This window comes from Leguminivora glycinivorella, chromosome 21 (genome assembly GCF_023078275.1).
Source record: "Leguminivora glycinivorella isolate SPB_JAAS2020 chromosome 21, LegGlyc_1.1, whole genome shotgun sequence".
Taxonomy (NCBI): domain Eukaryota; kingdom Metazoa; phylum Arthropoda; class Insecta; order Lepidoptera; family Tortricidae; genus Leguminivora; species Leguminivora glycinivorella.
In genome coordinates, this window is record NC_062991.1 from 15,357,727 (window position 1) to 15,378,912 (window position 21,186).

The following is a 21,186-nucleotide window of genomic DNA, read 5'->3' on the forward strand; positions in this document are numbered from 1 at the left end:
TTTTGCGATCGCGATATGTTTAAATCGAGGTTTAAAACTTTAAATCCCCTTTAAATGCCCTATTCCTAAATTAAATTTAATTAGATTTCAATGTATGTTATTTGTAGGCAATATCATACCAGTAAGTTGTGAGTTAAGTCCATTTAACCTTTAATTTAAAAAAATATATTCCTAAAAAATTATCAATTACCTAATAATATTAAAAGTAACGCCTGATTCCATCGATTATTTTCAAAAGTGTGAGGATTGAGTGAGCATAAGAAACTATTTGTAAAAAATTAAATAAGTCACTAGGTGATCTAAAATTTATAGAGGTAAGTTGGCATATTTTTTACTAAATGTTAGTATATAAATATTATATGTTAAATAATATGAGGGTGTTATAGAACTGAAGTAATTTTAACCACCAAACAGTTGTCAAAATAATTATATGTAAAATAGTTTTTCTCCCTATTACTGAAAGTTATTTTCATAAATGGCAACTTCCACTCATAAAAGCGAGAAAAAATATCGTTTTTCACTTTCTTTCAACTGTTAGTGCCGCCATCTGTGTATAGATTGTGAAAACTTTTCTTTTCAGGTTTGCCATGGTAAATAGAGAATGTTTCCAGCCTAATGTGCATGTAATTTTTTTATGCATATAGTTTTTATTATACAGCTGACTCCTGAAAAAAATTTAACAGTAACAGAAATTTTATATTTTTGTGTCTATAATTCTGTCATTTTTATATTTTTTTAGCTATAAATTAGCATGATAATCAAATAAATGTCTCCGCCTATAGTACCATCTAGTGGTGAAAGTCGGCAACCAGCAATAAATCCGTCAAAAGAAACGGAAAAACACGAGCGCGCGTCGTCTCGGGTAGATATCAGCTGAATTATTCGGCTAAAATGCCCTGGCACGGGCATACGTAGTCGTCGGTCCGCCATTACGACGCAGCCGAGACACGTTTGTCGTATTTAGTTAAATATTTTCGTTTATAAATGAGTAATAACGCTCATGAACTAAGTAATCGACTTCTGAATGCGTTGGATAACAATTACAATGTAAGTTTGCGAGTTTTAAAGACCGTAAGTTGGCAAAGCGAGTCTTAGATATGAGAATGGTCCCACGAGCCCATGACACCCGATTCGATGCAACGATTTGGCCTCTTGGGAGGTTGTTTCCAGAAATACTGATGTCCCTCTATACACGGATGATGATAAGAGAATGTCGGAATGTGATACGGTGTTGACATGAGCGTCTCCTGATAATAAAATAGTGTCGGTGGAGTGGATACGTGCGCGGTGCGAGTGCAGTATATGGGAGCACTGACGTCGTCAATGCTCCGTCTCTCGCCCTTTCGTCCACAGTGCCAAAAGTTTTGCAATGTGAAAGTATGGAATTGTGCCACGCGTGTCAAATCCCGTCGAATTTCTCGGGTTATGTAGATATGGTGCTGTGTGGAAGGCAGACGGAAAATATGTTTTTTGTCGTACCTTTCGACCTTACGTGAGTAATAGAATAAGTACGGCGTGGAGACACCTCATGGTGGCAGGTGGTGGCTGCTCATGGAAGCTGTGAATAGGTGTTCCGGGTTGTTGAACATGTCAATCTATATTGGTGTTTTAGGTTGAGCAATTCTGGTTTGGCAATATTGTGAATTGGCAATGATTTTGCAATACTCCTGAAGTCTGATTCGTTCGTTTATAACCTGAACTGTTGTGTAGTAATGCTTCTCATAACTTCTGTTGTTATCAGAAGGTTTATTTTTGATACTATTAAACTGCTCAAATTTCCTTATAGCTGTTTATAGAATGCCACATAAAAATTTAAAAAAATCAGCACAAGCTTGTAAAGTTTTTTTTTAAAGTGTATCTGAACCAGGCCACATGGAGGACTAGGGTCATTGCCATTCCCATGGCCATATGGCCAGATGTCATTCACTTCCTTTCTGTAAGTTAGATAACTTTGAATGAAGTGAATCCCAATCTAAAATTTATGTTACAAATGCATATCCTTCTAAACAAATACTTTTGTGTCTTCCATAACATAATATTTTCAAATGAATTCATATTAAATGTGATAAAATGCTTTGACTGCACTTGTTCCGTTCCGCATTCATATCTTTAATATAAAAAAAATTATATTGATATAGAAATACTAAAATTATTGTTATAAAAGGAGAAATGAACAAGTTTTTTCCCAAGTACATAATCTTTTTATCTTATATTACTTTCATACATCCTACAAATTTGCTGTGAAAAACACTACTGAAATGTTATCATGAAACTTTTTCCTCGGTAAAAGGGTAGAATTACCTACAGGGTCAATCCGCAGCAAGAGTAACATGAGTCACGATTTTATGGCATGTTTCATTTATTCAGGATGCAAGTTCAAGTCAAAATCTATCTCTAAATAAGTGTTACTTTCCCGATATATGCATAGATCCTTTCATTTGCAGCTGTAGTTCAAATAAACACTCAATGAAGTTGTGACTTATGTTACTTTTAGTGGATTCACCCTTCATGTAGTAGTAGAAGTAGTAGTAAACTCTTTATTGTACAATTAATAACAAAAAACACAGTAATTACAGTAAAGAACGTTGTCTGCTCTACAAGACGAATCCGCTGTGCTGTGCCCTACCACACAAAGCGGAATATCATTCGCTATGCCCTACCTCCTACTAAAGTTGTGACTTAATGTTACTTTTACGTGGATTCACCCTACTTCTAGTAGTAGAAGTAGTAGTAAACTCTTTATTGTTTATCAAAAAACACAGTAATTACAGTAAAGAACGGTACAAAAGCGAACTTATCCTTTACATGTTTTGTTATTTCCTTAGTTATTTAGGCATATTATTATGTCCGTGACAAAAAAGGCCTTGATACATGAAATTATCAAATCATTATCATATACAACATATGATTAGCTACAAACTTTAATCAGTCATCAATGTTGTTGTTTCCAACTAAACTGTATCGGTTAAAAATAGGAATTTGCCGCTTGATCTTTTCGAGTTTGTTTCAGTGTTTTCACATTTGGTTGCATCATTTACCACAGTCCAATGCTGCAACTTTGCTTACCCTGCCTCACATTGTCTGGCTCGAAAAATAGTGATTTTTACCAAATTGCCATTTATGATGGCGGGATAACGTCTGTGACAAAGACCACTTTGCAGGCTTGCATGCACCGGGCCCAGAATCGAGTGGCGTGGAGACAACTGGTGAAGAGTGTCCACATTCGTCACGTCACGTCCCTCAGCCATGAGGATATGACAAAGAAGATCCTATCCCCCAAAAATTTAATTTAGTCACCTATTTTCTGGAGAACTAATATTTTCGAGCCAGGCAATGTTAGGCAGAGTGGGCAAAGTTGTAGCATTTGAAGGCATTTTACATACCTAGTCAAACAAAAAGATTTTGACACCTTTAACCTAAAACTGCATCTCTCAATCAGGATCAGGGTTCAGGGATAAAATATAAAATTTTCAAGTACCTGTAGTTTATTAGATATTGCACATATCAATGTTACAGCCACTTTTGATATCTCTAAACTTGTAATAGAAGGCAATCTATGATTCTATGTAGAGCTCTTGTAGAACAAGCCTCTGCTGATAACTGTTTCTTGATGCTAGAGTTTATACACTTTATTATGCTTGTCTACTTGCAGAACTTGTGACATGGATATCCAATCCATATGATATCTTTCATCCTCCTTGGTTCCTTAACTTCCTACTGAGGATCGCCATCACATGAGGTTATTGTTATGTGCACCAAAGCTCTTCATTACACACAGTTTTCTGGAGTGCTATCCCTCACAGGCCTTAACACTGATCACCCAGGGGGTTAGTGTATGTCTTCCATACACAATACCAATCATAATGTGCTTTTCAAGGTTGTCCAGCTCCTGTCTCCCATCTAATATAGTCCTCCTCACCGATTTCAGCGATGGATTGTTCCTTAAAAAGCTGCATGTGGTTTACAGACCACTGCCTTGATGGGCTCAGTTCTCTATTTTTATCACTTATTCCTTCTTAAGTTTGATTTTCACCACATTTCATCCTGTGGGTGTTGTAGATGTCAACTGAAGGATACGAGTTTGATTGTGGTGACAATTTAGTTTTCTTTCAATACAATGGTTTTTTTACAAGTTTTGTTTTTGATGGGATTTAGTTTTCTTTCAACCCCTTCATTGCCAAGAGTGGCACTGAAACTTGAGCAGTTTCTTGTGCTCTACCTACCCTATCTGGGAATACAGGCCTGAGTGTATGTATGTATGTAAGTTTGATTTTCTAGGTACACAATCGTAGGAAACCGCTAGTTTTGTTTTTCTCTCCGCCTAGTGATTGTGAGAAGTCGTAAAATGGTTTATACTGTGAAATAATAGGTTTGTGGATTCTGAGTGGAATAAGTAACTATGAAATTGGAGTTTTATTGAGTGGTTTTTCGTATGGTTTGCTTTTGAAGGGATTGTGCCATGACTGCCATGAGTTCATGTTGTGAAATAGTTTGTTTGTAAAAGGAATGTGTGCCTGTTGGGTAGGTACTTTCTCCATTTTTAGACAATTCATTTTTTATTTATAAATTTTATAATTAAATCCAATTTTAAATTGGTGATGTATATAAGTAGTTTTTGTAAGGTTTCCAAAATCGTGTACATGATAAGCATTTTATGCATTGTTTAAAAAATCTTCAAAAAATGACATGTTTTGTTTAGAGCCATATTATACAAATCACAAATTTGTGAAATAAACTGCTTGACTTTATTTACGTCAAAAAGTAAGCATTAAAATGGCTAATTAATGTTAATCTTGTCTCTTTCTACTTCCAGGTTGTCGACATGCATGCCGTTAACGAAATCATATCCATATTGGAGAAAATCAATATTACAAAAGAGCTGTTGGAGGTAAGAATTTTTTTAACTACAGTTTGCTTAGTCTTAAATACTTATAAACTGAAATAGATACCATACAGTAAATAAAAATCGACCAAATCCACTAATGGCCGAGCCGGGGATATATAAATAGTACAAGTACAGAAGACCCACTGCTTTGATGTTTACGAAATGCCGCCTTTTTAAGTGCTTAACTAATTCTTATAAAGAAACGGACCGCACGCGGGCTGCGACCGACGATAGGGTTGCCTATGGACACCGAATATATAATAGTACAACTTTAACTCGAGTTTAATTTGTGCTTGTACAAGTAGGTACGACAAAGACTCACATTGTTCAAAATTGTGTCAGTTTATTTTATTACTTTGGTTTGGGGCCAGAATAATATGATGCTGGTTTTAGTTCCAAGAAATAAATGTAGTTGTAGATACAGTAAATATTATAGCAATGCGCGCGTAGTTTTGGTTAAAAGTTAAAACGATCATATTCCCTTCATTCATCACACTAGGTATCTCCCTAATTCTATTATAAATGTTGTTTTAGTCGGTTCAGATGTTTAAGCTCGAAAAGATAACAGACTGACTTTTACATTAAATAAATTAGTTAGGAATTAAAAAAAATAAAATAAGCTTATAGTTGCAAGTGCTTTTTCACATTATACGATCCGATATTAGATGTAGGAACCTTTCTAAAGGCAAAAATCAAAGATGGCGGCTGAAATATATGCCTATTCGGTCCTAGATCCGATATCGGATCGGGTAATGTGAAAACACAGTAACGGATATAATCGTGTCGGATAGTTCAGTGACCTGATGTACCGTGAATATTAATTGGAATTTGCAAAGCGTTTAACGCTTCCTTCTATAAGCCTTGGTACCATGGTACCTACTCACTTTGAAACGTCAATTTGTCTTCCGGGTGAAATTAGGATTATAGACAAAATGTTGTACAAAATGCTTTGGACTAGTGCGATATGATGGAAAGCGGTCACTGTAACCTATGGACGCCTGCAACTCAAGGGGTATCACATGCGCGTTGCCGACCCATTAGAAACTTGTACACTCCTTTTTTGAAGAACCACATACTGTAGTTCATCGGGAATACCTCGGCAGGCTCATTCCACAGCCGAAGCGTCCGGGGGAGGAAATTCCTCTGAAACCGCACGGTACGCGACCAATTAGGTTACAAGGTGTGTGGATGAGCGCCCTGTCGATGGCGAGCGGTGCGATGATGAAAAGTGGACGTTGGCATCATGTCAAACAGTCTTCGTGTAACTTCGTACCTGTCGGCGACCCGAGCACATTATTCACAATAAAACATTCTTTCTTGCGCTGAATTTGTATTTCTTTTCTTTCCAGACCACCCGACTGGGCAAGCACGTGAACGAGCTACGCCGGAAGACCTCTGAGCCGACGCTCGCGCGCCGCGCCAAGGTGCTCGTGAAGCGATGGCGCGACCTCGTCATACCTGCCGCCGCCTCGCCCCACCATGCCGGTAACTACCTCACCACTCCTCCACTTCACACCGTCTGTCTTCTCACTTCTACCACACCTCGGACACTGGCGATCAAATATATGAAAGAGGCGCGTTCCTAGCACAGTCTAAGCTCGTGTAGGTGAACGCGTACTATGCTTGTATGAGTGACATATGACAGGACGACTGTTCACGTTTTTGACAGGCGGTAACTGTAAGGTAACCGAGAGAGGGTGGGCGGCACTTTCAGCGGGGAGCGGGAGTGGCCGTACTTTACGATAGTACTCTTTATTATACTGTGCTTCTACTACTGGCCTTAGAGTATTTCACACGATTTATGGTGCAATGCAATATCCGAATAACAAGCATGCGAACGACGGTGTGACTCGGCCTTTAAAGCTAAGTTTGTTTCGATAGGCCCCCGCGAGCGGGGGACTGTTTTCATTGGTCGATGGGCCCCGCATGCGGGCTCCCCGAGACTTTTTCAACAGACCTATGCGAGAGCGACATACTTTGCCACAGAGATGACTAGGAAAGCTTGTGACCGAGTGTGCCTATAAAGCTGAGATTGTTGGCCCCGCGTGCGGGAACTGTTTTCATTGGTCGATGGGACCCCGCATGCGGGGTGTGTGACATACCTATAAGGCATACAACAGTAAGCTCATTGGTAGTTTTTTTTTTTTTTTTATTATTATAAATGGGCTTACTCTTGACCACAGACTAAAAGCTCACGATGGAGTGGTAGTTATTATCGCTTTTTTATCGATAGTTATCGACCTTTTTGGTGTCTTAGGTTAGGTGCCTACATTTTGTGCAATAATTCAAGTCTATGATATGTTCTACTGAGAATGTTTCAAATTCATTGTTATAGATACTTTGAAACGATACTGTCTTCGAATGACACGGTCCTAACATGTCAAATGATAAAAAAACTCCGCTACTGCTTAGCCACGGTCACACTTTATTAGTGGATTCGCTGCCCGCAGTCTTGTAACAAGTAACTGCTGTCATAAATCATCTTGTAATCATGAAACACTAACAACTTGCTTACTTTGTTCCTGTATTAATCACATTGGAAGTATGTACAGTCGAGTTTTGAACCGTCTCCCGTTTATCCCGGTCAATTTATAAGTCTAATGTACAGTCGAGTTCATAAATATATATATGTACATTTCTTCACCTTAATTCGTTGCAATAAGGTGAAAAAAATTACACATATTTATGATACTATAGCAAAAACAATACATATTTACAAAATACTACTTTGATTTGTAGAGGTTCACAATGTTCTCAACTATTTCAAATTGATAGCATAAGTAGTTCTCGAGATATTTAGTAATATGACAGACGGACAGTCGCACCATAAGGCTTTCTTTTGTACTTTTTGGTAGGTACGGAACCCTAAAAACATGATAGTTTTTAAAGAGGTAACGTTGACCGAGCTAGCACGACAAATAAACGTTTCCAAGAAACGATAGAAAACCACTATGAGCTATTTCTGTGTGTAACTGTGTATGTTATTCCAAAGAGAAAATGCTCCAAAATCAAGCGTGGATCCAGCTTCGTGCCCAGGGGGGGGTCACGTGGTAAAGGGCCAGGCCCCAGGGGGGGGGGGGGTCACGTGGTCTATTTGTACGGCCAACCTTGGCTCCAGGGGGGGGGGTCATGACCCCCATGACCCCCCCCTGGATCCGCGCATGTCCAAAATTTGCAGATTGTTTCAAAAACTCTTATCATTATAGATTCAGTCATATCAGATCAGTGATTCTCAGATTTTTGCAATTCTCGGATACACTTTATCCCTCTTATAAACGTTTACTAAAGTTATGAAGCCGATAAAGTTCGTTTGTCCCTTTCCGACGTAGTGGTGTGCTAGAAAGGGACAAAAACTTTATCCGCTTGATAATTTTAGTGTACGTTTATGAATAAGGGGCTTAATGTTTAAGTTATTTGTTTTTATAAAATGTGTTATTCTTATCCAAATTGACCTTACCATCTCGCGCGCGTCATTAATTTATTCGGCGTTTTGAAGATGTGCGTATTAGGTAGATGCCTAAAGTACTTATAATTAAACCGACAATACCTACACGGTAAATTATTTACTTCTACCAAAGAGGATCGAGTATTATAGAGAGTTACTGTCGAAGTAAAATGTGTAATCAGAGTGCATATAGACTGCCATCTCTTGACTTACAGGCTTAAAACTTTTGAACCTCACTTTTGACAATTTGGCCCATATTCTTAGCTTGATATATGTTAAAATGTCAAATATTAATATTATGGCCATCTAGTTGAGCGTCCTCCAAAGGTCTAACGCCATCTAGGCCACCGTACCTTTATCTGTATGGCACTGAGGCACGTTTTTTTCTTAAACTTTATCGCATACGGAGTTACAGATGTAGTACGAAAAGGGTTTCCTTCGGAAACGTTCGTATTTGTCATGCTAGTTCAGTCAATGTCAGTACATCTTGTACTGTCACTGACTGAAATAGCATGACACGTTCGTACGTTTCCGTAACAATTCGAAGGCAAATCTTTTCGCCCTACGTCTGTATATATATATTTGCTTCTACTCACACCTTTACAGCAATGATCCCAAAATGACGATTGTCATCTTACGAAGAAATTAAGTGACCCCAGTGGGATATTTGACCACAGTGACATTGACACTTGACACTGACAATTCTGTGCCTATGTCTGGGTTGATAAGCAACATTGTTACTCAGCGTCAATACTTCCTTGTTGAACAGGCAATGAACGGCGAAGTGGCACTGTGTTGGGTGACAATCGTCACTATTGTGTCGTCACTAATATGCCACAGTTCTGTGGTTATTTTAGTTCTTAAGGGGCTGACAACACCCAACTGCGCAAAATTGATGTTACTTGCGCAGTTTTTTAAGATAAACTATTAGTTTTAGTAAGGCAAGTAAATTATATGTTATTATTCATTATATTTCAACGAACATAGCCATACTCGATACACGATTTAACGAAATCGGCTCGATAGAAAAAACGGACGGACGGACGGACGGACGGACGGACGGACGGACAGACAGACATGCAAAGATGGTCTCGAGTTCGTCATTTAACGGTTCTATGTCGTATTCACTTAGTTGTCTTTAATTAAAATTACAATAACAAAAATATACATATCTAAAACACTGACGAAACAAATTGCACAAATAATGCATCTTTCTATTTTATTTTAATATTTTTGCGTACTTTTCGTACCTAGCCGCCCTGTTTTAGTGACATCGCGCTCTCACTTACACCCTTGCGAATAGACAGTGTACGCTAGCGTCAAGGTCATTGGGTGTTGTCAGCATCTTAATCGTTCAATAAAATGGTGTCTACTAGACATAGGGGTGTTTTTGAGGGCCACATGTCACATGTAGCCGTTGAAAGTTCATCCTCTTTCCATAGGAACAGAAGATGTGCACCAGTCCCATTCATTTGAATGATATGTAAATCAGAAATGAGCTAGCTGAGGTGTCCCCTTTCCGCGGGCCCTTTGTGCTGATTCAAATTGGCCCATATTAAAGGCGGATGTAGGGCTAGGTGCTTTCCGATTCTTTACCATGGGACTAGGTGTGTTATAGTGGAATATATGTCGATTTGTTTGAATAGTTATTTGTTATACAAGGGGGCAAAGTTGTATTTTAACGCCGAGTGTGGAATTGAAAAATGAGCAAGTGAAAGGATTCTATAGTTGAACTACGAGCGAAGCGAGTGGTTCGAGAATAGAATCCTGAACTTGCGAGTTTTTTAACACACGAGAAGTAAAATACATTTGCACCCGAGTGTAACACAAAACTTTTCCCCTCACTATAGCGAGGAAACTACAACGCAAAAAATGCGTTTATCACTGCTTCCAGTAGTTCCACAGGTGGTAAATCATCTTTATTACTAGATTCACCTACTTTTATCAATTTTAAAGCAGTTAATTTGACTTTATTCAAGGTCAAATTACTTTACCCACTAGTGGATAAAATGCGTTTTTACCCGCTGGTATTAAAGGATAAAACACGTGTTTCCGAGCTAGTGAGGGGAAAAATACATTATAGTATCTACAATAACTGAACAGGTATAACGGTCAATAAGGAATATATTATTATATTTACTACCTTTTGCCTGCAGCTTCGCTTGCGTTAAATTCGAATATTGCGGAATCCATACTAATATTATAAATGGCCAATGGGAAAGTGTGTGTCTGTTTGTTTGTCCGTCTTTCACGGCAAAACGGAGCGACGAATTTACGTGTTTTTTTAAGTGGAGATAGTTGAAGGGATGGAGAGTGACATAGTCTACTGTTTGTCTCTTTCTAACGCGAGCGAAGCCGCGGGCAAAAGCTAGTGCTCCATACAAACATTCACCCCCCGTTTTAGGGAAGTGAGGGGTTAAAAGAGACAAAAATTAGCCTATGTCACTCTCCACCCCTTCAACTATCTCCACTTAAAAAATCACGTTAATTCGTCGCTCCGTTTTGCCGTGAAAGACGGACAAACAAACAGACACACACTTTCCCATTTATAATATTAGTATGGATTGTCGTCACAGAACTGACAGCGAGTTAATTTTTGTTAACGACTTAGGGAATTTTCAGACAGCAAAAACCGGCCAAGAGCGTGTCGGGCCACGCTCAAAGTAGGGTTCCGTAGTTTTCCGTGTTTTCCTCAAAAACTACTGAACCTATCAAATTCAAAACAATTTTCCTAGAAAGTCTTTATAAAGTTCTACTTTAGTGATTTTTTTTATATTTTTTAAACATATGGTTCAAAAGTTAGAGGGGGGGGACGTACTTTTTTTTCCTTTAGGAGCGATTATTTCCGAAAATATTAATATTATCAAAAAACTATCTTAGTAAACTCTTATTCATTTTTAAATACCTATCCAACAATATATCACACATTGGGGTTGGAATGAAAAAAAATATCAACCCCCACATTACATGTAGGGGGAGTACCCTAATAAAACATTTTTTTCCATTTTTTATTTTTGCACTTTGTTGGTGTGATTGATATACATGTTGGTACCATATTTCAGCTTTCTAGTGCTAACGGTTACTGAGATTATCCGCGGACGGACGGACGGACGGACGGACGGACGGACGGACGGACGGACGGACAGACAGACAGACATGGCGAAACTATAAGGGTTCCTAGTTGACTACGGAACCCTAAAAAGTCATTCATGGTCTTGACAGTTCCTTTTTCAAACGGCACCAACGGTCATTGGGGTCATTGCACCTGAGCGCTCATTGCGCGCGCTCACCGTATACATTAATGTAAATGCCATTAATAATAGCGCAACTACAGGAAACCTATGTTGAGACTTTCTTTGTAGTGTGTAACGAATTTTTCGCATGTACATTCACCGGCAATAACATCGTACAATAAACTAACCACGCAATTAAAATTTTGAAAAACCCCCGACCGCGACATACCGATGAAACATGGCTAAAAACACTCCCGACTTACTCAGCTTTCATACCAAAAAAAACTAATTCCAAATCGGTTCATCAGTTCGGGAGCTACGATGCCACAGACAGACACGTCAAACTTATAACACCCCGTCGTTTTTGCGTCGGGGGTTAAAAATAGATTTGTATTTTTGTTCCATTTGGGCTAGCGCGGGGACTACAGCCCGAGTCTTCTCCTGCGTGAGAGGAGGCCTGTGGCCAGCAGTGGGACGTGTATGGGCTCAGTTATTATTATTTTACATTTTGTTTCCTATATTCATTTGTACGAATTGAATCTAACATGAAAACTGATGTAATCGACTAGTAATACAATAATTTATTTATTATTGTTTATTTTTGTTTGTCAGGCTCGAACCGGTCGTCAGCGGAGCGCACGATGCGGCGTCTCGGCGGTACGCCTATCACCTCCCCGGCCTTCGCCCGGGTACGCACTTATTAACTATAGTAGGGCTTACATAGCACCTGTTCACACTGCACGCGTTAGCGTTGTAAATGTACAGAAACTTTAGAGTGACGTCAGTGGAGCGGATGCGGCGGCTCGGCGGCTGGAGGCACGCCTATCACCTCCCATGCCTTCGCCCGGGTACGCCTTATTTACTATAGTAGGGCTTTCATAGCACCTGTTCACACTGCACGCGTTAGCGTTGTAAATGTACAGAGACTTAGTGACGTCAGTGGAGCGTATGCGGCGGCTCGGCGGCAGGAGGCAGGCCTATCACCTCCCCGGCCTTCGCCCGGGTACGGACTTATTTTACTATAGTAGGGCTTTCATAGCACCTGTACACACTGTTCACACTGCACGCGTTAGCGTTCTACTATACTGATATATATAAGTGACGTCAGCGGAGCGGATGCGGTGTCTACGTGGCACACCCATCACCTCCCCCGGGTACGCACTTATTTACCACAGTTAGGCTTTCAAAGCACCTGTACACACTGGGCGCGTGAGCGTTGTAATGTGAAGAATTTTATGAAAGACGGCACATTGCTGGCGTATAGTGTTCGTGCACATCTGCGACACTTTATTTATTTATCTATCTTTATAATAATATGCAGAATCTTCTAATGAGCGATTTTTTCTGTTACAGCAAGTAGTAAGCCCGGCTGTGCCCAGTCCTCGTCCCCCCTCCAGACCTGGTAATTATATTTTTTTAATACATTTGAAATTAATAAGATTGGATATTTTTACTTATCAATAAAATACTTGGCTGATGTGATGACGTTGACGACCTAAAATGAGTTTTCGTCTCCAACATAAGAGCTGGCCATTTTGTTCGGTCTAGAGTGATATCACGCCAGCTTTCGCCGACAACAAACTGTCTAAACGTTAATATTTAGCCTCAAGATTTATTGCTTATTTTTATTTCTTACGCCTAATTTATTTCGTATGCCATATGCTTAGCACGAGTACGCCGCGAAGGAATCTCATACGCGAGATAGATTATTGTATTTTTCTAATTCTATAATCTTTCATAATGTAGAGGGGTGAGCTGTTTATCTCGCGCATCCTGGAAAGGAACAAAAATGTCAAAATAAACAGTCATATGAAGGGAGGTCATGGCCTCTAAGGTTACGTTTGTTTCCAGCGTGGGGCGGCTACGAGTCAGATTCACAGGACGTGATCCTCGTGGACGACGACCCGCCGCCCGCGCCCGCGCCCGCTCCCGCGCCCGCTCCCGCTCCCGCGCCCGCGCCCGCTGCCGCGTCCGCTCCCGCGCCGTCCCCGCTCACGCTCACGCACAAGACGGCTTCGCGTAAGTAGCTTTATGGAATCCTATTTTGTTGAATCAGTGGTGGCCGAGTGGATAATGTACTCTTTATTAGTTTTAATTGCAGCGTCAGCTGTTATTGCTGTAGTAAGAAGGCCCTTTATGCCTTTATGTTTATTTTTACAGCTGCGAAAAGGCCGCTGTCTCCTGAAACGCCAATCGATGACAAGAAAGCAAAACGAGACAAAAAACCTAAGAAACGAAGGTAAAAATTCTATAAATTTATCTTGGAAATCATCCGTTTTCCCGGCCCCAACGGCTTATAATTATGACCAATTCATGATTGTTACACTTGACATATAACATGGTCAAGCGCCAAAAGGATTTTCTTAACCCCATGAAATATTTTTTGAAACAGGTCCAAAAAAAAATGGTCAATGAATTTGCGAATTTTCTCAAAAAAAGTTGTATAATAGTACATTGTGCAACAAGGGGAGGAAGTTGAATATTAACTAACGAGAGTAAGTTAAATCGCGACGGCTTGCCGGAGCTATTTAAAGACTCGAGTTAGTAATATTCATACTCGCCGAGTTACACAATGATTTTCATCACACCCGCAATGTAAAAAATATGTAAATAGATATAAAAAAGTTAAGTACGGTACAAGAAATTTCATTATTCTCTTGGTAGAACGGTTTTTCTATAACTCACGCTCCGCCTGCGTGCAATAGCACAATTAAAGTGCGGGTGTGATGAAAAGGTTTTATTAGACCTGTGAATAACGTAAATCATTTATTCATAATCGAACACAAACCGGATCTGCCGCATGCTTCGTCAACAAAACAGATGAAATGAAGAACTAGTTCAGATCGTTGAAACATCGATTGAGTAATGGAATGTCCGTATCGCAGAGGTCACAGCCGCGCCGGATCCGGCACGGAGGCGGCGCCGGGCGGCGTGACCATCCCCGCGCCCGGCACGCAGGGCGCCTGGCTCGGCCGCAACGGCCATCCCAACAAGAAGAATGGCGTGCGGAGCTCCTTGGACCCCTACGCTGCGCTGGTTAACAGGATGCCTCCTGCGGGGGCTAAGAAGGTAACATACTCAACCTCGAAGAGTTCATTAACACCGGGTCTGGCACTGGTGGTGTTAGACTGTTATGGAACGGGGTACATCCTAACGAGAAGGATGGTGTCCGGAGCTCACTGGACCCTGGATCTAAGAAGGTAAAATTTTCATAGATATTTCCACTCATTAGCATGGATAAAAACGAGCATAAGATATTTACTCATAGAAGAAATTTTGGACCGGGTCTAGCATCAGTGGAGCTTAACTCAGACGGAACGGGGCACATTCCGACTAGAAGAATGATGTGAGAAGTTCCTTGGACCCGATGCTGGCTTAGTTATAAGATGCTCACTGCTGCAGCTAAAAAGGTAAAATTTGCATAAATCTTATTCACTATCAATGTATAGCCAAAAGAAAACTTTATCAATAGGGAATGACGACTACATAAAAAATGGCATTCTGTTTAGTCCGTCAGTTAGATGGTCCAAAAATACTGAACACATATTTTTCGCTTTTTCTAATTAATGAAAAAATACAAAGATATAGAGCATCAAAGTTCCGGAATGGGGGCTTGTGACGTCACTTAGTTCTAAGTAACAATTGACAACATTTCATATTTTTGAGTACTACTTTTTATTGTTTGGTTTGAAAGAACTCAATACTAAAAGATACACGTATTTTTTTATTTTTCCAAAAACTGCTATTTTAATGAGAAAATCCCTTCTTATTACTACTTCGAGCAGAAAGAGCGTAAGTTACAAACGTCAAGACGCAGCTTCGTGACGTCACATGTGTTGTTTCATACACCTAAGAAAACGACAAAATCATTTCTAAAAAAAAAGTTTTAACAGTCAGCTCAAACAGTCCGATATGACTGACTGTCAAGTGTCACTGTCAACCAATAGTGAATGACTACGAACCATAGACTAAGCCATGAAATTTTTAATATCTTTGCTACGAACCAACGAACTGTGATAAGTGTCACTGTCAAACTCAAGTGACATCCCAACTGGAAGATTTTTTTGGTATAGTGGCAGCTCGAAATCAGCTATTTGACGTCACTTCCCCTTTAAACTATTTTTAAGATTTTTTTATACTAAAAATACGGAAAAAAAATATTTATGTGATCTACAAGCGTATATCTCGAAATGGTTTTCGATTTAGGGACATTGAAAATTTTGAAACGTTGTTAATTGTACCTAGGCGTGACGTCACGCGAAACTTCAATTCAACGCGCTGTACCGTCGTCATTTTTTGTCACGAGAAAAAAAGAAAAAATACGTGTCTAATATTCTTTGATAATCTAACTAATTAGTTTGTATTAGGTGTAACAAATGATTGTTTTCAGGTGAAAACGACTAAGGAGCTGCTGGCGCAGATCCAGTCCCGCGGCTCCGCGCCGCGCTCGCCCTCCCCCGGCTCGCCCGCCTCGCCCGACGTGCTGCTCATAGAGCCCGATGAACGTACGTACCCCATTACAATCGGCGGCGGGAGATCGTTCCAACAGACGTTGCAGCATATCTGAAGCAGTTACGAAAAATAGACTTATGATCAGAGATCGGATTGTAGTGCGTCATCTCATACTAAAAGTCATTAAAATGACGTAGTCACTAAGTATGTCGCAAATCCGTGCGATCTCTGCTTATGATGCTTTGTTAATGTTGACATTCACTGAATTTAGTAGCATTTTATGATTTTATCGTTGAAAGTGTTTCGCTATCGCAGGAAATGTGTAATTTAAATGTTGAGGTCACATATTCGTCCGTTTGTAACTTCGTATAATGTTGTGTTTATGTATCTGTGAATTTAATAATTATACAATTAAAAAATCGAAATAAGATGTCATATTTTTTCAGCGAGTCCGGTCAGGCCTTTCCGGCGTCGTCGCCGCTCCTCGCAACGGCGAATCAGCCCATAGTTGCGTAATTATACTTGTTTCCGAGTCCGGTCAGGCGCCCGCTCTCCCCCTCCCCCTCCCCCGCGCCCGCGTCGCCCCCCGCGCCGCTCGAGGACCCGCGGGAGCTGCGCGAGTGCACGTGCGGGGACGAGCCCGAGCACGCCTGCCCCGCGGCCGTGCGGCCCGAGGTGCTACCCGTGCACGTGCACGCGCTGCACCACGTGTACCTCCCCGGCATCAACGGCACGCGCGCGCCCCTCCACCCGCACCAGTTCGCCGTGCGCAAGCTCGCCGACCCCGCGCGCCCCGCCCTCTTCACCTCCGTCGTGCCGCTCTACAACTACTCCGACTACGCCGACGACTACTGCGTCAAGAACATGTCGCGCGTGCCGCTCTGCACGCACCTGCCCTGGACGGAGTTCGCGCCTGCGCCGCCCGACCCGGCCCCGGCACCGGATCCGCCCCCTATCCGGCCCTACCCCGTCGACGATAGTCCCGAAGTCAAAACGGAGGTCAAAGATGAGGAGGAGAAGAGTCAGGATATGGAGGTGGACGCGGCGGAGGAAGTGAAAGTGGAGCCTAGTGAACGTTTGAAACCGACCGACGGGACGGTGTTAAAAGTGAAGTGCGAGAGTGCCGCTGACGTGCCGGACGAGTTCGCGAGCGAGCAGAAAGATCACAGGACCGTGGAGAAGACGAAAAGTGAGCTCGACGGCCGGGCTTTATACGATCAGTGTCAGAGTGCGCTGCGGTCTATAGAGTACGAGTACGGGCAGACGTTCGCCGCGCCCACGGTGACGCTCCCCGAGCAGGCGGCCGAGGTGAGTGACGCGCTCGAGTCGGCTCTCTCCGCCGCCGCCGAGGCGACCGAGCGAGACGACCGAGGCAGGCCGTCCCGCTCGGGCGCGTTCGCCGAGTGGCACGAGTGCGCCAGGCTCGGCGAGCTGATCGCCCTCCCGTACGTGGTGATCGACTGATGTGATACCGCTAGAGTGCCAAATCTCGGCGCGGCTCCGAGCTTCCGTTGTTCCGACGTTCCAAGTGTCCTTACGTTAGTTTTAAATGTACATACGGTGTTGGATGTGTGCCCTCGAATGTACATACGATAATTTAGCTAATGTAGTTAGGACGAAATCGATGAGACTGCGGCGGGGTTTTTTAACAGTGCGTCAACTGAAGCTTTTGAGTTTGCAAAAATTTATTTTGTGTCGATAGTCGCGTCACCTGATGTGTTTAGTCATGTATAATTTATTTTATATTGTTTTAGGAGTTTACCTCCGTCTCGTCTAAAAATGTTTTGACAAATGTAATATTTAGTTAAATGTTTCATTTGACCTTAAACTATTCAACTAACCTTGCCTATCTATCATAACACATTTGTGTGTTTAAAATAAAATGATATAATTTTGACGTATTCTCATAAATTTTTCGGAAATTATGTGTGAAATGTCATTTGATATTTGCCAGTTGCTTTTCGGTGAATGAAAACATCGTGAGGAAACCAGACTAATTCCATTAAGGCCTTGTTACCCTTCGGGTTGGGAGATCAGATGGCAGTCGTTTTCGTAAAACTAGTGTCTACGCCAAATCTTGGGATTAGTTGTCAAATCAGACCCCAGGCTCCCATGAGCCGTGGCAATATGCCGGAATAACGCAAGGAGGATGATGATGTAAAGCCCAAAGTGACTTTTGGATCATACTATCTTGGTAAAATACACAGGTCAAAGAAACATTGATTTAAATGTTTCATTTGATCAAAATATCTAGATGAAACGTCGGTACCCAATTTAGGTGGATATTTTACGGTGGATCGCTCTCGACTGTTGTGATATGAAACGCGATATGGTCCGTGGGTCTACAAGGGGCCAACTAGTATATAAACCAAACCAATCATAGATGGACTCATATCTAGAGCTGCCAATTTTACCCCAGGGTCTTAGCAGTCCTATCAGAGGCCATACGGGTTTTAAAAAGTGTCTGAGTATAACCCAGTCACTTAAATATTAGGGCAATCCCCTACATCTTTATTTTTGTAATAAAAACATATTCTTAACTTCTGAATCTTTTAGCTATGGCAGCTCTTCTCGTATCGAAACAGTAACGGCTTAACAGCCTAAGTATTGGCTTGAAGTAGACCCATTCTTATGTGATAGGAAAGAGGACTGTGTCAAGTATGCACTGAATTCTAAACTGTACTTCCTTTAGACTTAAATGTCAGCAGTTTTATTTGTCTAACTTTGGCTGAAAACTTGATGAGGTTGCAGTGTTTATAGTGATTTAAAATAAAATTTTCCTTAACATGGTTTTGGTAAGTCAAGTCATAATATTGTAGACCATCATACTGGTTTGAAAATATTTCGTACTTATCAAAGTGGCAATTGTTTTTTGTTTTGCAATTATCAACGAAGGTAATATCACAGTATAATAAAGAGTACTTTCGTACAGTATGGCCACTCCCGCTCCCCACTGAAAGTGCCGCCCACCCCCTCTCGGTTACCTCACAGAAAACGCGGAGAGTCGACCTGTCATATTTCACTCATACAAGCATAGTACGCGTTCACATACACGAGCTTAGACTGTGTGCTAGGAATGCGCCTCTTTCATATATTTGATCGCCAGTGTCCGAGGTGTGGTAATATTGTCTAAAGTGCTTGAGCACCCTATAGATTCTATTAATTAATTTCAATTTTTTTATATACGTATTGGTTTATTATGATTTGATATAACTAATGCAAAAGGTTGTCACAGTAACTTTCTAATGTTAGCTTACCCATCAAGTTTAAAGGCTAAAGTAAGACAACTGCTTCCAAAACTATTGATCCACCAAATATTTGTATAGAAACAAATTCCCAAATAAGACAAAAATCTCCAGACTGTTTCGTATTGAGTTATATTGTTACCGAATGTGATTTATAAAGAGAAAAATTAGGTAATTAATAATAATAGGAGTTCCAATTGTATATTATACATATATATTGCTATATCAACCATTCTAAATATCAAACAAAGTTATAACTAGAATTATCAAATAAATTATTGAACTAAATTTCTTGTTAAAAATTATACTTCCGCTGCAATTCATACTTTTCTATAAATAATTGGAAGTTTTTAATTTTTAATGATAAATTAAGTTAAATAAGGAGACCACTGTACGATTTGTAATTGTTTGTTAAGCAATTTTTTTTTAAGTATCTCGAGTGAGTGAAATTGGTTCAACATTTCTTGGCCATCTACTATCAGGGAAATGACAAATTTTACAGATTTTTATACTAATATGAAGTGGTTGTGTAAGTCATGTAATATGGCATGAGTATTACCTATATTATAAGTACAATAGATATGATAATGTTACGTTTTATGCATCAAGTCCTTAAACCAATGTGTTCAAAAATCCTTTTATGATTCAAGTATTTAAATACTGTTATTTTCACTGATAGTATTTGGCTAATTATTTGTGACATTACTGACACATTTCTTCCATCTTTCCATTTTACGTTTTCGTCTCTATCTTACTAGTCCAACACGAGAGAGACTATAGTAAAAGTTATATGTCACATTTATTGCCATACATTTTATGGCAAACATTCACCGCCTTATTCATAAACGTTCACTAAAGTTATCAAGCCGATAAAGTTCGTTTGTCCCTTTCTAACACGCCAATACGTCGGAAAGGGACAAACGAACTTTATCGGCTTGATAACTGAGTTCGTTTATGAATAGGGGGGGCTAATATTCGTCGAATAAATGCTGCTATTATAAATGTGGTAAAACACAAAATTCATATCAAACATATGAATTTGTTTGTATTATGACCATTGTGACAGGGTTCATAGTGTCACATAATTCAGTTATTTAGTACACTGCAAAATAATCTAGTCTTTCAGTTTCATACATAGGTACTAACTATCAAGGACTAAAGGTATAATGTTGGTTGCCTGGTAGTGTTGAAAATGATTTAAATGCAAGTTTCGTCAACAGGAATCAAGTTTTTGACAGAAATTTGTCGCCGAATTATTTTCAGCGATCACTTTAATTTTATCTATCTAGTTAGTTGAGAATTGCTTTTAAACATGATTCTAACATAATAATTTTGTGAATCTGGCAATTTGAATGGTGTAATGTATATATAAAGTAAGCTAGAAATTATACAAGAAAAAGCACTCTGAATTTGACAAATCCGTTACGAATCAGGCCTTACTATAGCATTTTTTTCATCCATCACCTAAAAGCAAAGTAAAAGTACAAGTGTAGTGCGAAAAAATTGCCTTCGTATTGTTATGGAAACGTACGAACGTGTCATGCTATTTCAGTCAGTCTCAGTACAAGATGTACTGACTTTGATTGAACTAGCACGACAAATAAGAACGTCTTCGGATTAATTCGAAGGAAGCTACATCTGTACATTAAACATATGTATTTTTATATGTTTAAACCAAACAAACGCATTTATATTAGTGCCTTGATATTTTAAGATCCATATTTGAAGAGAAAAATCTTCATAACACGCTTTCGTTCCTAAAACTATCATTTTAAGTGTATACTCATACTATTTAAGTTTATGAATGTATCAGTAATGTTGCAACTGCCAACGAGTTGGTATAAGGCGCTTATTTACCACCCTTCCTTAGAACTTCAACTATCTGATAAAATAAAGTATAAAGTAAGGATTCTTAGCACAATGAAT

The 21,186-nt window shown here is 40.1% G+C and overlaps 1 protein-coding gene across 1 annotated transcript; it reads left to right on the forward strand.

Annotated features, from left to right (window-relative positions):
- The first annotated feature begins 887 nt into the window (after nucleotides 1–887).
- On the forward strand, nucleotides 888–17,479 carry LOC125237337 (formin-like protein 20). The gene is made up of 11 exons (XM_048144331.1): nucleotides 888–1,047; nucleotides 4,814–4,888; nucleotides 6,235–6,370; nucleotides 12,176–12,252; nucleotides 12,917–12,965; nucleotides 13,415–13,582; nucleotides 13,724–13,802; nucleotides 14,449–14,632; nucleotides 15,954–16,068; nucleotides 16,462–16,507; nucleotides 16,558–17,479. Exons 1-11 carry the CDS (start codon nucleotides 985–987, stop codon nucleotides 17,477–17,479), a joined length of 1,914 nt encoding a protein of 637 aa, XP_048000288.1. The 5' UTR covers nucleotides 888–984.
- Nucleotides 17,480–21,186: the final 3,707 nt, after the last annotated feature.